The sequence below is a fragment of the Entelurus aequoreus genome, linkage group LG11 (genome assembly GCF_033978785.1).
Source record: "Entelurus aequoreus isolate RoL-2023_Sb linkage group LG11, RoL_Eaeq_v1.1, whole genome shotgun sequence".
NCBI lineage: Eukaryota > Metazoa > Chordata > Actinopteri > Syngnathiformes > Syngnathidae > Entelurus > Entelurus aequoreus.
This window is the reverse complement of record NC_084741.1, coordinates 66948953-66965910: the sequence shown is the minus strand read 5'-3', so window position 1 is coordinate 66965910 and position 16958 is coordinate 66948953. Positions and strand designations below refer to the sequence as shown.

Here is a 16958-nt window from a genome sequence, read left to right as displayed (position 1 = left end):
TTACATACAAATTGGGGGACGAATCCCACAACGACAGTGGTTTCAATATTACGTGACAAATTAGCAGATTTCGGGATGCCAGATCGCTGTGTGAAAGTGCACACACTTGCTGCAATAATATCCTGCTCTGTAGAAAGGGCACAAGCATGGCATCAATTAAGAGATATCAGTTTGTGGTTTGACAGCTTTTATTGGAGATGAATGACATGAGAAATCTAACTTGTTGTCTAAAAGTGGACACTAGCAAGGCTGATACTACGCTGGCTCCTTCGTTACGTGAGTAGTGGCACCTCGTCGTCTCGTCTCCTCAAGCATCATCGTCAGCATCCTCCTCAAACTCGCCCTCCTCTTCAGCGGTGGCGTCCTGGTACTGCTGGTACTCGGACACCAGGTCGTTCATGTTGCTCTCGGCCTCGGTGAACTCCATCTCATCCATGCCTTCGCCCGTGTACCAATGCAAGAAAGCCTTGCGGCGGAACATGGCGGTGAACTGCTCAGAGATGCGCTTGAACAGCTCCTGGATGGCCGTGCTGTTGCCGATGAAGGTGACGGCCATCTTGAGGCCGCGGGGTGGAATGTCACACACGGCCGTCTTGACATTGTTGGGGATCCATTCCACAAAGTAGCTGCTGTTCTTGTTCTGCACGTTCAGCATCTGCTCGTCCACCTCTTTCATGGACATGCGACCGCGGAAGACGGCAGCCACCGTGAGGTAGCGGCCGTGGCGCGGGTCGCACGCCGCCATCATGTTCTTGGCGTCGAACACCTGCTGGGTGAGCTCGGGGACGGTGAGAGCGCGGTACTGTTGGCTCCCCCTGCTGGTCAGGGGAGCGAAGCCGGGCATGAAGAAGTGCAAACGGGGGAAAGGCACCATGTTGACGGCAAGTTTGCGCAGGTCGGCGTTGAGCTGGCCTGGGAAGCGCAGGCAGGTGGTGACGCCGCTCATGGTGGCCGACACCAGGTGGTTGAGGTCTCCGTAAGTGGGCGTGGTCAGTTTGAGTGTGCGGAAACAAATGTCGTACAGTGCCTCGTTGTCGATGCAGTAGGTTTCGTCTGTGTTCTCAACCAGCTGGTGGACCGAGAGAGTGGCGTTGTAGGGCTCCACCACTGTGTCTGACACCTGGCCACACAAAACACAGAAAATAGCGTTCAGCCTCGATGGGTAGGGATGGTTGGATGGATAAAATAATGTTTGTTAATTGGGTTGCATGAAAGAATTGGGTTATAGAATGTAGATTGATGACTGGATGGATAAAAGTATGTTTGTTAATTGGGTTGCATGAAAGAATTGGGTTATAGAATATAGACTAATGGTTGGATGGATAAAAGTATGTTTGTTTATTGGGTTACATGTATAAATTGGGTTATAGGAAATAGATTGATGGATGTATTGATGGGTGGGTGGATAAACGCATGTTTGCTAATGGGTTATATGAATGCATTGGGTTTTAGGAAATAATGTAGATTGATTTATTAATGCATGGATGGATGGATGAAAATATGTTTAATTGGGTTACATGAATGAATTGGGTTATAGGAAATTGATTGATGGAATGCTGGATGGCTATATCGATGCATGGCTGGATAAAAGGATGTTTGTTAATTGGGTTGTATTAATGAATTGGGTTTTAGGGGATGGATGGATGGACAAATGTATGTTTACTAAGGTTATACAAATGAATTGGGTTTTAGGGGATGGATGGACAAACATATGTTTGCTAATTGGGTTAAAATAAATGGACAAATGGATAAAAGTATGTTTGCTAATTGGGCGTGTATTAATGAATTGGGTTTTAAAAATAGATGGATGGATGGACAAATGTATGTTTACTAAGGTTATACAAATGAATTGGATTTTAGGGGATGGATGGACAAACATATGTTTGCTAATTGGGTTAAAATAAATGGACAAATGGATAAAAGTATGTTTGCTAATTGGGTGTGTATTAATGAATTGGGTTTTAAAAATAGATGGATGGATGGACAAATGTATGTTTACTAAGGTTATACAAATGAATTGGGTTTTAGGGGATGGATGGATGGACAAATGTATGTTTACTAAGGTTATACAAATGAATTGGGTTTCAGGGGATGGATGGACAAACATATGTTTGCTAATTGGGTTAAAATAAATGGACAAATGGATAGATGGATAAAAGTATGTTTGCTAATTGGGTTGTATTAATGAATTGGGTTTTAAAAATAGATGGATGGATGGACAAATGTATGTTTACTAATGTTATACAAATGAATTGGGTTTTAGGGGATGGATGGATGGACAAATGTATGTTTACTAAGGTTATACAAATGAATTGGGTTTCAGGGGATGGATGGACAAACATATGTTTGTTAATTGGGTTAAAATAAATGGAAAAATGGATAGATGGATAAAAGTATGCTTGCTAATTGGGTTGTATTAATGAATTGGGTTTTAAAAATAGATGGATGGATGGACAAATGTATGTTTACTAATGTTATACAAATGAATTGGGTTTTAGGGGATGGATGGATGGACAAATGTATGTTTACTAAGGTTATACAAATGAATTGGGTTTCAGGGGATGGATGGACAAACAAATGTTTGTTAATTGGGTTAAAATAAATGGACAAATGGATAGATGGATAAAAGTATGCTTGCTAATTGGGTTGTATTAATGAATTGGGTTTTAAAAATAGATGGATGGATGGACAAATGTATGTTTACTAATGTTATACAAATGAATTGGGTTTTAGGGGATGGATGGATGGACAAATGTATGTTTACTAAGGTTATACAAATGAATTGGGTTTCAGGGGATGGATGGACAAACATATGTTTGCTAATTGGGTTAAAATAAATGGACAAATGGATAGATGGATAAAAGTATGTTTGCTAATTGGGTTGTATTAATGAATTGGGTTTTAAAAATAGATGGATGGATGGACAAATGTATGTTTACTAAGGTTATACAAATGAATTGGGTTTTAGGGGATGGATGGATGGACAAATGTATGTTTACTAAGGTTATACAAATGAATTGGGTTTCAGGGGATGGATGGACAAACAAATGTTTGTTAATTGGGTTAAAATAAATGGACAAATGGATAGATGGATAAAAGTATGCTTGCTAATTGGGTTGTATTAATGAATTGGGTTTTAAAAATAGATGGATGGATGGACAAATGTATGTTTACTAATGTTATACAAATGAATTGGGTTTTAGGGGATGGATGGATGGACAAATGTATGTTTACTAAGGTTATACAAATGAATTGGGTTTTAGGGGATGGATGGACAAACATGTTTGCTAATTGGGTTAAAATAAATGGACAAATGGATAGATGGATAAAAGTATGTTTGCTAATTGGGTTGTATTAATGAATTGGGTTTTAAAAATAGATGGATGGATGGACAAATGTATGTTTACTAAGGTTATACAAATGAATTGGGTTTTAGGGGATGGATGGATGGACAAATGTATGTTTACTAAGGTTATACAAATGAATTGGGTTTCAGGGGATGGATGGACAAACATATGTTTGCTAATTGGGTTAAAATAAATGGACAAATAGATAGATGGATAAAAGTATGTTTGCTAATCGGGTTGTATTAATGAATTGGGTTTTAAAAATAGATGGATGGATGGACAAATGTATGTTTACTAATGTTATACAAATGAATTGGGTTTTAGGGGATGGATGGATGGACAAATGTATGTTTACTAAGGTTATACAAATGAATTGGGTTTCAGTGGATGGATGTACAAACAAATGTTTGTTAATTGGGTTAATATAAATGGACAAATGGATAGATGGATAAAAGTATGCTTGCTAATTGGGTTGTATGAATGAATTGGGTTTTAAAAATAGATGGATGGATGGACAAATGTATGTTTACTAAGGTTATACAAATTAATTGGATTTTAGAGGATGGATGGACAAACAAATGTTTGCTAATTGGGTTAAAAGAAATGGACAAATGGATAGATGGATGTATGTTTGCTAATTGGGTTGTATGAATTAATTGTGTTTTAGGAAATAGTTTGATGGATGGATGATAGATTAATGGACAAAAGTATGTTTGCTAAGGTTATACAAATGAATTGGATTTCAAGGGATGGATGGATGGACAAAAGTGTGTTTGATTTTATATAAAAGTTAAATGAATTGGGTTTTAGTGGATGGATGGATGGATGGATGGATGGATGGACAAAAGTATGTTTGCTAAGGTTGTATGAATGATTTGGGTTTTATAAACTTTATTGATGGATGGATGGACAAATGTATGTTTGCTAAGGTTATATAAACAAATTGGGTCTTAAGCCATGGATGGATGGATGGACAAAGGTGTGTTTGATTTTATATAAAGGTTTTATAAATTAATTGGGTTTTGGGTGATGAATGGATGGACGGACAGACAAAAATATGTTTGCTAAGATTATATGAATGATTCGGGTTTTAGAAACTATGATGGATGGGCAAACGTATGTTTGCATTAGGTCATATATGAGTTGGGTTGTATGAACAAGGCTAACTTACCTTGGGCGAAGGCACCACGCTAAAAGTGTTCATGATCCTATCGGGGTACTCCTCTCTGATCTTGCTAATGAGCAGCGTTCCCATGCCCGACCCGGTTCCTCCGCCCAGAGAGTGTGTGAGCTGGAAGCCCTGGAGGCAGTCGCAGCTCTCGGACTCTTTGCGCACCACATCCAGGACCGAGTCCACCAACTCGGCGCCCTCTGTGTAGTGACCCTTGGCCCAGTTGTTTCCAGCACCGCTCTGACCTACGACAAGCAAGACAATGTAAGTGAGCCTCTCTCCAACAAAAAGGTTGAGTTCCTTGTTAACGCAGCTTGAAAACACCCACCAAACACAAAATTGTCAGGCCTGAAGATCTGGCCAAAAGGTCCGGACCTCACAGAGTCCATGGTGCCTGGCTCCAAGTCCACCAGGATGGCACGGGGAACATATTTACCTCCTTCAGCAGAAAGACCAGGAGACAAAAAACATAGAGACAAGAATGAAAAGCTCAGCTCTGTTAACATATATCTACATTGATATGGAAGGTCAATATACTTCAAATTAAAGTACCAATGATTGTCACACACACACTAGGTGTGGCGAGATTATTCTCTGCATTTGACCCATCACCCTGGATCACCCCCTGGGAGGTGAGGGGAGAAGTGAGCAGCAGCGGTGGCCGCGCCCAGGAATCATTTATAATGATTTAACCCCCAATTCCAACCCTTGATGCCGAGTGCCAAGCAGGGAGGTATTGGTCCCATTTTTATAGTCTTTGGTATGACTCGGCCGGGGTTTGAACTCACTCTAACCACTAGGCCACTGAGTAGGTTTGCATTAAATTGTGTGTGAGTGACAGGCAGAGAAGCTCCGACTCGCTTGCGGCGATGAATCCCTAGAATCCAATTTTTTTAGGTTGGGGGAAAAAAGATAATTCTGGTAAATAACATCCAGTTGAATCGTAAAGTGACGTTGGTTGACTTCCTAGTTGTAATGTGTATTGAAAAATAGACCATACAAGTTTTACAAAGTAACCATCCTGCAAAAACACAAATCTAAGATAGATTAAATGACTAGAATCAGGGTCAAACAGTTTTCCTTATACACTCTTTCTACGCTAGATCAGTTTGTTTATATTACGTAAAATGTACAATTCATCATATAAGCAAAGTAATCTGCTGACAAAACAAGAACATTTGACTTGCCAAAAGGCTTGTAACAACTGAAACGGCTTTTTGACCAATGTTGTTGTTCTACCTTGTCTGTCAAAAATAACTAGTCTTTTTACTTTATTTCAGATTTTTAATCTTGCTTATATGTTTAACGTCCGACATGATCCACCCCATGCATTCTGCGTATTTATGTCACTATTTGCTTGATTAAATAAATTAGTATATCAATTATTGCTGCAACAATTAATTGTTTGAATCGATTAGAACAAACTTGGATTTCATTACTTCAATTAATCATTTAATGAGAAAAATCTGTAACTTTAAATACACATACATAGTTTTTGCACATAGAGCGCATATACATAAGAGCAGCGGTGTCTGAGTGCTGTGATCTGTGTGGTGCCAAAAAGCAGAGTTTTTAAATGTTATGTTTTATTGATGCACACATATTAAAATTGCAATTTCAATGATGGTGTGCATTTACTACAGAAAAAGAACAAAGTGTTTATTCCAACTGTTTTCCTTAAAATAAGCATTGAGGGTATGAAGTGATTTATCCGATTACTCGACTAATCGAACAAACTGATAGATTACTTAAAATAATCGATAGCACTAAAAATGATTATTAGGGCTGCAGCTACAGTAAGTTCAACGGTATATTTGGTTGTACAGTTAGCATCACTGCAGTACTTTGTGCGACGGCATCACAAAAAATCCACAAAAATAGAAAAAAATACAAATGGATGATTTTGACAATGGACTTTTGGATATTCCACCGCATTTTAATAAGATTTTATCCATCCATCCATCCATCTTCTTCCGCTTAGCCGAGGTCGGGTCGCGGAGGCAGCAGCCTAAGTAGGGAAACCCAGACTTCCCTCTCCCCAGCCACATCGTCCAGCTCTTCCCGGGGGATCCCGAGGCGTTCCCAGGCCAGCCGGGAGACATAGTCTTCCCATTGTGTCCTGGGTCTTCCCCGTGGCCTCCTACCGGTCGGACGTGCCCTAAACACCTCCCTAGGGAGGCGTTCGGGTGGCATCCTGACCAGATGCCCGAACCACCTCATCTGGCTCCTCTCGATGTGGAGGAGCAGCGGTTTTACTTTGAGCCCCCCCCCCCCCCCCCCTTGGGTGGCAGAGCTTCTCACCTATCTCTAAGGGAGAGCCCCGCCACCCGGCGGAGGAAACTCATTTCGGCCACTTGTACCCGTGATCTTGTCCTTTCGGTCATAACCCAAAGCTCATGACCATAGGTCAGGATGGGAACGTAGATCGACCGGTAAATTGAGAGCTTTGCCTTGCGGCTCAGCTCCTTCTTCACCACAACGGATCGATACAGCGTCCGGATTACTGAAGACGCCGCACCGATCCGCCTGTCGATCTCACGGTCCACTCTTCCCTCAATCGTGAACAAGACTCCGAGGTACTTGAACTCCTTCACTCCTCCGCAACCCGGAGAAGGCACTCCACCCTTTTCCGATTTTATGTCTTGTGCCATTGTTTTAATGACTTAAAACTACAGCTGTCAAAATTGCAGGTCTAACACATATTATTCAACACTAAAAGTGACTTTAAATACTGTAAAAATAGGGACACAACAACTCACGATTCAATTCGATTCTCATTCTTCGGGTGATGGTTTGATTCAGAATCCATTACCATTCAACACGATTCTCGAGTCAAACTAGGTCAGGTGTGTTGGAGCCTTAATTGCCATGAAGAAAAATGTAAAGAAAATACAAATAAAACTATAAAATAAATATTATTTGTCCATTAAATTGTGTTATAAAAGTGTTTTTTTTATGAGTAAAAATACATAAATTGATTGAGAGCATGGCTTACTGACTGGTCTGCTCGTCACAATGTTGCCAAAATAATGTTTGCAGGGACATTTTTACACTACGAATTTCAAATACTTCTCTAAACTGAACTTTCAGACAAAACAAAGGTGGTCATACAAAGTACGTTTTCATTGAGAATAGACAGAGCTGGATCAGATACAAATACAGAAAAGTAAGAAAGACTCAAAATGTATTGTTTTCAAAGCAAATAAATGGAACCAAGAAGTATTGGGTAACGTTTTTCTCAAAGTGAATAAACCCCTTCTGTTTTTTGTTATTATCTGAACGAGCAACCTGTATTAACAGTGTTTAAGCATATGAATTTAAGTTGAATTAAAAACTAACACAATATATTATTTGGTATACTAATAAAACAGGTTACAGAAGCTCCTCTTTTGGCTGCAGTATGACATATACCAGACCTGGGAAAATTAAGGCCCGGGGGCCACATGCATCCCATTAAGCTTTTCAATCTGGCCCGCCGGACATTCCCAAATAATTGTTTTTAGATCTCTATAATCGAAACTGTAGCTGCCATTATGATGTGCAGTGATGTTTTCAAATTGCAGTAAGTCTTGAACTATACAAAGTATTTCAATGGTTGGAATCTGCCCTTTTGCATGATATACTAGTTACTATGGTAATTTAAGTCAGAGCCGCTCATACGAGGGACCAAGCAGTGTGGGTGGGTAGCGTTTCCACAGAGTGTTTCCACTGCAGCCAGCCTAAATGCGAGTGTCATGGACAGACGCGGAAGGAGATTTTTACAACAAAGTTATGAACCTTAGTGATATATCAGATGTATCAGATTGTAGGTGGGTTTATTTTTTACCCTTGGCGTTCATATTTCGCTATGTTTGTTGCCTTTCTCTTGATTGTAAAATATGTCGATCGAGAGGGGATGTGACGTTCTTATGTTGTCAATATTCAGTGTTTTATCCTTCATAGTTAATATTGTAAAACCCACATTCTTTATTTTCATGTACATTCTGGGTGTCTCATTCAGTAAAAAAAACTAAAAATTCCATTCCGTTTTTTTAAGACGGTCTGTCGTAACGTTTTTAGCATTCAATCAGACATTATTCTGAGGTTTTGTATTAGTGTTCCTAAAAATAGAAATACCGGCCCCCCAAACACATTTTTTTCTCTAAATTTGGCCCCACCGAGTAAAAATAATTGCCCAGGCCTGACATATAAGCACAGCTAGTGAGCATGGAGATGGCCTAAAAAACATATTTTTCAAAATCAATCCCTGAAAATATTGAATCATTTCAGAATCGTAATGAAATAGAATCGCAATTTTCTATTTTTTTCCACCAACCCTAGTAAAAATGTATGGGTTTGCTTGTCCAACCTGTGGCCTCATTGTAGTAGACACTGATCCTGTCCAGCTGCAGGTCACTGTCTCCATGGTAGGTCCCTGTTGGGTCGATGCCGTGCTCATCACTGATCACTTCCCAGAACTGCACACACAAACACAGTATCACATGACTGTTGCCTGAATGCAAATGCTGTTCAAGTGACTGGGGAGGTCCAAAGAAGAAGAAAAACGGGTGTTTGCGTGGTGTAGAAGCAACAGATAATCCCCCCTTTTGACTGATGACAAACTGATGACTCAGCACTTCTTTTACATTCAAAACGTGCAAAGAAGTCGGTACAAAGAAGCTATTGATGCCCTTTAGGGGTGAAAACTAAAAATAAATGGCTCACTGAAGAAGCTGGTTGTCTTAAGATCTGTTCGCTACCCCCCTTTAAAGACCCTGCTTGTGTCTGTGCTTTAAATCCCTCCAAGCCAGTGGAACTGTTGATGCAAGCAAGTAACTATTTGCAAGAAGAGATTCTTCCAACTTTTTTTTCCATGTAATGCAGTCTCACTTTTTGGTGGTTGTTGTTGCCAAGAGCAGCAACAGCAGGATTTACGGTATAATCTGGATAAGCATTGGATCTCAGTATTTAAGAGAGGGGGGGGGGAGTCATCTGTGGACTGACTGGCAAAATAAAACAAAGTGACCTTAATATGAGGAGGAGCACAAAGAGGAGCATCATAGGCACTTGGGAGAGACACAATGGACAGCAAAATATTCACGGTGAAAGAATGAGGACAAAAAGCGGCAAAGCGATGCCACACCCTGACCCATTTCACCACAAAGACGCCCGTTCAGCAATTGTGTCAATCAAATCAGCTGGACATCCCAATCAAATATATACTATTTAATTGATCATATGTGAAGTTATGCTAATAAATTTGAATATAATCATGTCACCAATGCTGTTGTTTCACATCATGTATGATGGAATGAGAGTGGAATGAAATTCAATTTGGAAGCCTGCAGTGACTTCACCCAGGAAGCATCAGCTGTTTCCTCCATTCCTTCCCCCACCCAACACCATTTAATGAAGAAGCCATAGATCACCAAGACAAGACACCCTCTATTGACGAGACAATACAATTACCTATTGAAAAGAACATCATTATATAGTGATATGATATGCAGCACACTTTTGTGTTTATAAATTAAACTTTTCTATTACAATACATCACATAATATATGCTACAATAGTTTTAGTTTTTACTAAGTTTGTTCTAATATATTCAAATTTATATAAAAACAACTTATTTGTTGTCCTATTAAGTGTCATGATCCGTTGCACGGGTCATGTTATGTTTAGTTTGGTATATCCTGAGTTGTTTTTGTCTATTTCTGTTTCAGCGCCTAGTTGTCTTAGTTGCAATGGGTGCTGATTTTCTTCACCTGCCTCTGCTGAGTGGCCAGGACGCTCACCTGCTCCCCGTCACTAATCAGATAGTATAATATATATATATAGCTCCATCTATATAAATATATATGTATATAGAGATATCTATACATCTCTATGTCTAGAGATATGTAAATAGACAAATTTATACATCTTTTTTCTTTTAATAAATAAATGCATTTAAAATGTCTTATTTATGAATTTTATTAGTATTAATATTTTCTATATTATACTTATATATCATTGATTCATGATATAATAAATTTCAAAATGTATTATATCATGAATCAATGAGATATACATATACATAAAATATATATATACATAAAATATATATATACATAAAATATATATATACATACATATATATATATATATGTGTATATATACATATATATATATGTGTATATATACATATATATATATGTGTATATATATATATATATATATATATATATATATATATATATATATATATATATATATATGTATATATATATATATATATATATATATTTTTTTTTTAGTTTTTTTTTTTAAATTTGATCACTATACTGTTTTTGTAATTAATCTTTTCACTTAAATATTGTTGGCCCTGCGATGAGGTGGCGACTTGTCCAGGGTGTACCCCGCCTTCCGCCCGATTGTAGCTGAGATAGGCTCCAGCGCCCCCCGCGACCCCAAAGGGAATAAGCGGTAGAAAATGGATGGATGGATGGATAATGTAAAAAAAAAAAAAACACCTTTTAAAATGTATTATTTTATTTTTGACTAACAGGACATGCACCGAGTGTGTAGTCAATGAAAAAAAGACAGTGTAGCAGACAGTAATTAGTATGTATGTATAAGGTGATTTTAAGCATTTGTAGTATTGACCAGATGTGTGGCATTAAAGTAGAATGATGTCATATGCTACACTATTGTGCAAAGAAAATTATCTAAAATTGATCATTTTAAGAATTTTAATCATTCAAATAGCAGGGGACACTCCCAGACAACCCCCATTATTAACCTATGAATGGGATTTTGATATATAATTTGATTTATTTGACAATATATTGCTTAAAGCATGCCACACCCTATAAGCTACATAGCAGCTGAACCATCTGCTGCATACAGCCCCAAATAAAATCATCATCGATGATAGTTATTGATCCATCGTTTTTTTGGGGAGGTAAAAAATCTCAGCATGTAGACCTTCTTTTACACTCGCTTTGTCTGGGATATTTAAATGTGTCCGTGGAGGAGAGGACAAAATACGCTAAATGGAGGAATTCTGTGAGAAAGGCTCCTCTGGACAAGGTTTCTTTCATTTCTTTGGGGGTGTTCTTCTCTCATTTGCAAACACACACAGACAGACAAAGAGTGTGGATGAATGTGGGGAAAGACACGCCCGGTGTGGACACAAGCATACCGTTATTCTGCACACCCACACACCATTGACTGCAATGCACAATGTAGACACTAGACAAAAAGACTACATATCCATCCATCCATCCATTTTCTACCGCTTATCCCATTCGGGGTCGCGAGGGGTCACATATATAAAGAGGATATTATATATGAATACTATGCATGTGTGTCATCATGTGACTCCTTTTGTCCACCAGTTATGGGACCACTACAATGGAATCACCAAACCCATTCACAAAACTTATTGGGAAATTATCAGACTTTTTTTTTTTTTTTTTTTTAAACATGTTCCTACCTTAGCACCGATTTGGTTACCGCATTGGCCGGCCTGGATGTGGACAATCTCCCTCATGGTGGATGTTTTAAAAAAAAGAAAGCTGGACAAGAAGGGGGGAGCGAGCTGAGAGTGACAGCAACGGCGAGACGAGACGAGGCGAGCTGCCTGGACAATGGCTTTATAATACTGGAGGGGCTCCAGAGCAGGGAGGCAGGCTGGGGCCGGGCGTAGGGAGGAGGAGCAGGCGGGGCTTAAAGGGGCAAGAGCCGGGCGAGTCGAGTGAGGATTGGCTGGGGTAGCTGCAGAACCCGGGCCACCAGGAGGGGCCTTGCATGCTTGCTGCAGAGCAGGGAGTGGCGGTGGTGATCAAATTGAGCTGAGAGTCTTCAACAGCTGTTAAGCACATAGACACACAGATTAAAATAAATACAAATTGGAAAAAAAAAAACCTCAATCTGAAGCTATGACCACATATTAATAGGGTACTTTAATGTTCAAACTTTTTCCACCGAGGACCTCATACTAGAAAAAAAATCAATGGCACTTATACTTACAGTAGATATTTCTATATACACATGCATACAGTATATGGATTCAATCAGGGGTGTCAAACTAATTTTAGCTCAGGAGGAGACAAACACATTCTGAAAATATTCCAATAAAAATATTTTAAAAAATGCCGGTAGCGGTAAAGTTTAGATCCATGAAGGAAAGAAGAAAGTGAATGAATGTTTATAACTGAATCAATCAATGTCAATCAATGTTTATTTATATAGCCCTAAATCACAAGTGTCTCAAAGGGCTGCACAAGCCACAACGACATCCTCGGTTCAGATCCCACAAAGGCAAGGAAAAACTCACAACCCAGTGGGAGGTCAATGTGAATGACTATGAGAAACTTTGGAGAGGGCCGCAGATGTGGGTGACCCACCCCCCTCTAGGGGAGACCGGATGCAATGGACATCGAGTGGGTCTAGCATAATATTGTGAAAGTCCAGTCCATAGTGGATCTACATAATAGTAAGAGTCCAGTCCATAGTGGGGCCAGCAGGAGACCATCCCGAGCGGAGACGGGTCAGCAGCGCAGAGATGTCCCCAACCGATGCACAGGCCAGCGGCCCACCCTGCATTTACATATGCATAAAAATGTGTTGTCTTTTGTATTTTTTTATTTTTTATGAATCAAGTAACGTTTAGGACCATCTTTCTCCAAAACACAATATAGAATCTGAGATACAACAGGATAATGCATACATTTATCATTTGTTTTCAAAACGCTTACAAAAAGTGGCACCCCAAAAATGTACTGTGGGACCCCATTTTTATGACTTGATGGGGTCCCTGGGACCCCATTTTGAAAATTCCTAGCACCAACACTGATGGAGTATTGGTGCGTGCAAAACAGCAACAGGCAGCTGTGACCTGCGGGCCGGTTCTAATACTAATTAAATATCATCCCTGGGGCGGTAGATAATTAATTCGCTGGCCTGATCTGGCCCGTGGGCCTTGACACAAAAGGGATTACATGGATTATACTTGTATAGTGCTTTTCCACCTTTAAGGTACTCAAAGCGCTTTGGCACTATTTCCACATTCACCCCATTCATATACACATTCACACACTGATGGCGGGAGCTGCCATGCAAGGCCCTAACCAAGAACATCAGGAGCAAGGGTGAAGTGTCTTGCCCAAGGACACAACGGATGTGACTAGGATGGCAGAAGCTGCAGAGCTCGAATCTGGAACCCTCAAGTTGCTGGCATGGCCGCCACAATAGGGTTTAATTGTGTAAAATGGCTTAATAAAAACTCCTGCAAATTCCCCCTGCAGGGCCCCACTTTGGACACTCCTGTGAGAAGAGCTTCTATGGGACATTGAGCTCATCTAGTCATTTTGGCTGAATGACTATAGATCAAGGATGTTCAACTAAATTGTTTTGGGGGCCACATTTCCAGAAAGCTTCTCCCTTCACTATTAGAGTAGCGACTCCGAATTGGCCTGTCGATTAAAAGTTGAAGCATTTTGTACTTGTCTGTTGTGCTTCCTGTTTCGCCAAAGTAAAGCACATCGATTTCCTAAATGAAATGTTGCGAATTGTTCAATAAAAAAGCAGAGTTCACAGTCATGAACGTGATTAGTTTGTCTCAAGACAGCATGTCATTATCGCATCTGCAGCATTGACGCGTCCGATAAACGGCCGAATAAGCAATGTCCAAAGTGCAGGAGCGCTCTGCCTGTTTTTAAGGACATTCTGCAAAAGAGCTAGTCAAAGATCATCTCTATGACAGCACTCTATAACGTTTATAAGAATCTGCAACAAAAGTTTGAGTCTTTCCAAGTTTTTGGAACTGAACTCACAGGCCACGAATAATAGAAAAGGACCTTCTGTTAGGAACTTGCATGGCTGCAGTTTTAGTGACCCCAAGATGCAGGAACCAGGAGAACGGAGAGCAGGTAAAATGAGTTTTAATGTCGTTAAACAGAAGGAGAAAGCAGTCTTGCATGTAACAGTTACCAACATAAGTCAATCTTTGAGCACTGAGGAGTGCTTGAGACATGCATAAATAGAAACATGCTGATTGGCAATCAACAGCAGGTGAGGGAAAAACACAGCGCTCAACGGGACAAGCAGGAAATGGAAACAAAATAAGAGCACTGATGGGAAGTAAATACAAAACGAAGCACAAACAGAAATGAAGTGACCGATTGTCACACCTACAATGAAACACTATAACTTAAGAGGTTGAACAAGTGACTAGTGACTGCATCTGAAGTAAACAAGCTACAGTAACACCTTAGTTACATAAATCCCAGTACAAAAATGGTAACTGCCAAAAAGGAGAGGACTTAAAAGGGGGCCTTCTAGTTTAGTTTAGTTTAGTTTAGTTTATTAAGGATCCCCATTAGTCTACACCGCAGTGGAGACTATTCTTCCTGGGGTCCAGGCAAAAACATCACACAATCACAAAACAAAAGATTAAAATGCAGTACAACATGATCAAATAATAAAATGTTGTAATACAAAAATAGCAACAACAAAGAACCAAAAAAATAATAACTTCGAGTTTACATAATATTGTTCATACCAAAGATAAAAAGAGCAATATAAAAATAGATGTATATATATTTTTGCAAAAATAAAACAAAGAACCAATGGCCTAAAATATACACATTAGTGTACCAAAGACAAACAATAAGTGACGAAAAAAGTACCATCCACCATTTTCTACTGCTTGTCCCATAATCAATAAAATAGTCAATAAAAACAGTCATGACATTAGGTACAATCTAGAATAATCTCTTTCCGCAATACTTCTCCTCTTAGTCTATTCTTAAAAACCTTCAGGAATGTCTCAGTTATTTAAATCATAGGTTTGGACCCTAGTGTTCTATGTTTGCTAGCAGGGTTAAAATATCAATGCAAGGATCTGCTAATGCGTTTACAATGGTCCAAGTTCAACAGGAGCACTCATGTCTTTTTAGGAATGTTTGTCTCCCAAGTTTTCAACCCTCCGGGCTGCCAGTATTTAGACTGGCTGTATGTACAGTACATATTGCATCATCATGCCTCATTTGTAGGTATATTTGAGTTCATTTAATTTCCTTTACTTATGTCCTCTGTGTATTTAGGTTTTTTTTCATGTCTAATGACACATTATCTGTGTGTAATATTGGCTGCATTTATGATAGTTGTTTGTGTGGCATGTTGTTCCAGACCACAGCAATCGTTACCCAGCTTGCAAAGATTGTAATAAATCCATTAGAAGAAGACAGCCTGACATTTCCTTTAACTTGGACACACACATCCATTCATTTGACCTGTTTGACCTGCTGCCCTCAGGAAGGCGCTACACTAGGGTCATCAGGTCTAAGACAAACAGACTCAAGGACAGTTTTTTCCATAAAGCCATAACCACGGTGAACTCTCATAGGCACTGATTTTATAGTTTAGCACCTCTCTGTGTGCAATCTTTACTTCCACCCACAATCTTAAAGGTTATTGTATATAGTATAATATTTATTTCCTGTAAACACAGTGAACATAAATCATTCTCAGGACTGGACTGTGCACTTTACCTCCTTTTGCACAATTTTTCTTTTTTCTTTTCTTCCTATGTTTTGCATATTTTGTAGACTGTCACACTGATACTGGAGTTGCTTTTAATCTCATTGTACCTCTGTATAGTGACAATAAAAGGCATTCCATTCCATTCTATTCTAAGACTGTCATGCCGTGGACTGTGAGGGTTTTGTTTTCCCGAGATGCAAGAATTGTAGCGGACGTGGCGTGAAGGTAAAAACATCATTTAATTTTACTATAACAAAAAGAACAAACTAAAGGCGCGCACAAGGCGGAAGTACAAACTTGGCTAAGAAAACAAAACTAGCACTTGGGCAAAAACTATGAACATGAAATAAATAATACTTGCTAACTGTGACATGAATAAACAAACACTTACTTGAAAAGCATGGAACTATGGCATGGAACACGTAATCAATGGAGTAACAGGGATAACAGAGTTAATGTCGCCAGACAGACTGCCTGGCAGCTGAAAGCTTAAATAATACCGACATGATTCAAGACAGGTGCGCGAGTGCAAAACGTGAGACAGGTGCGTGACATGAGGACAGGTGAAAACTAATGGGTTTTCATGGAAACAAAACAAACAAGAGTGCACAAAGAGTCCAAAAACCAAACCAAACATAACCAGAACAAAACATGATCACACAGACATGACAAAGACAGTCATTTCCAGGAGTTATCTCACCCTCTAAGAAATGTTTTACTATTGATTGATTTATTGATTGAGACTTTTATTAGTAGATTGCACAGTACAGTACATATTCCGTACAATTGACCCGAATAAGTTTTTCAACTTGTCGGGGTGCACATTAATCAATTCATTGTAATGTTACTAATGTTTTCCAATGTTTTAAAAACGTGTAGAATAAATATTAAATTTCAACATTTCTGTCAACAAAGATTTGCGTCAGCCT

The 16958-nt window shown here is 39.2% G+C and overlaps 1 protein-coding gene across 2 annotated transcripts; it reads right to left on the bottom strand.

The window, feature by feature from the left end:
- Nucleotides 1–155: 155 nt before the first annotated feature.
- Nucleotides 156–16504, bottom strand: tubb5 (tubulin, beta 5). 2 transcript variants are annotated; one of them, XM_062063865.1, is made up of 6 exons: nucleotides 16421–16504; nucleotides 11978–12352; nucleotides 8868–8975; nucleotides 4847–4973; nucleotides 4519–4763; nucleotides 156–1120 (listed from the first exon to the last, which is right to left on the bottom strand). In XM_062063865.1, the coding sequence occupies exons 2-6, from the start codon at nucleotides 12032–12034 to the stop codon at nucleotides 308–310; spliced, it is 1350 nt and encodes a 449-aa protein (XP_061919849.1). In that variant the 5' UTR covers nucleotides 12035–12352; nucleotides 16421–16504; the 3' UTR covers nucleotides 156–307. The 2 variants fall into 2 exon arrangements, with proteins under 2 accessions (XP_061919849.1, XP_061919850.1); XM_062063866.1 differs by having other exon boundaries at nucleotides 157–1120; nucleotides 4847–4957; nucleotides 8867–8975.
- Between the last annotated feature and the right edge of the window lie 454 nt (nucleotides 16505–16958).

Coding starts and splice junctions, on each gene's coding strand:
- tubb5 (XM_062063865.1), bottom strand. CDS start 12,034: ATGAGGGAGATTGTCCACATCCAGGCCGGCCAATGCGGTAACCAAATC. Junction 4,764..4,846: donor GCCTGACAATTTTGTGTTTG/GTGGGTGTTTTC, acceptor TGCTTGTCGTAG/GTCAGAGCGGTGCTGGAAAC. Junction 1,121..4,518: donor GCGTGGTGCCTTCGCCCAAG/GTAAGTTAGCCT, acceptor TTGTGTGGCCAG/GTGTCAGACACAGTGGTGGA.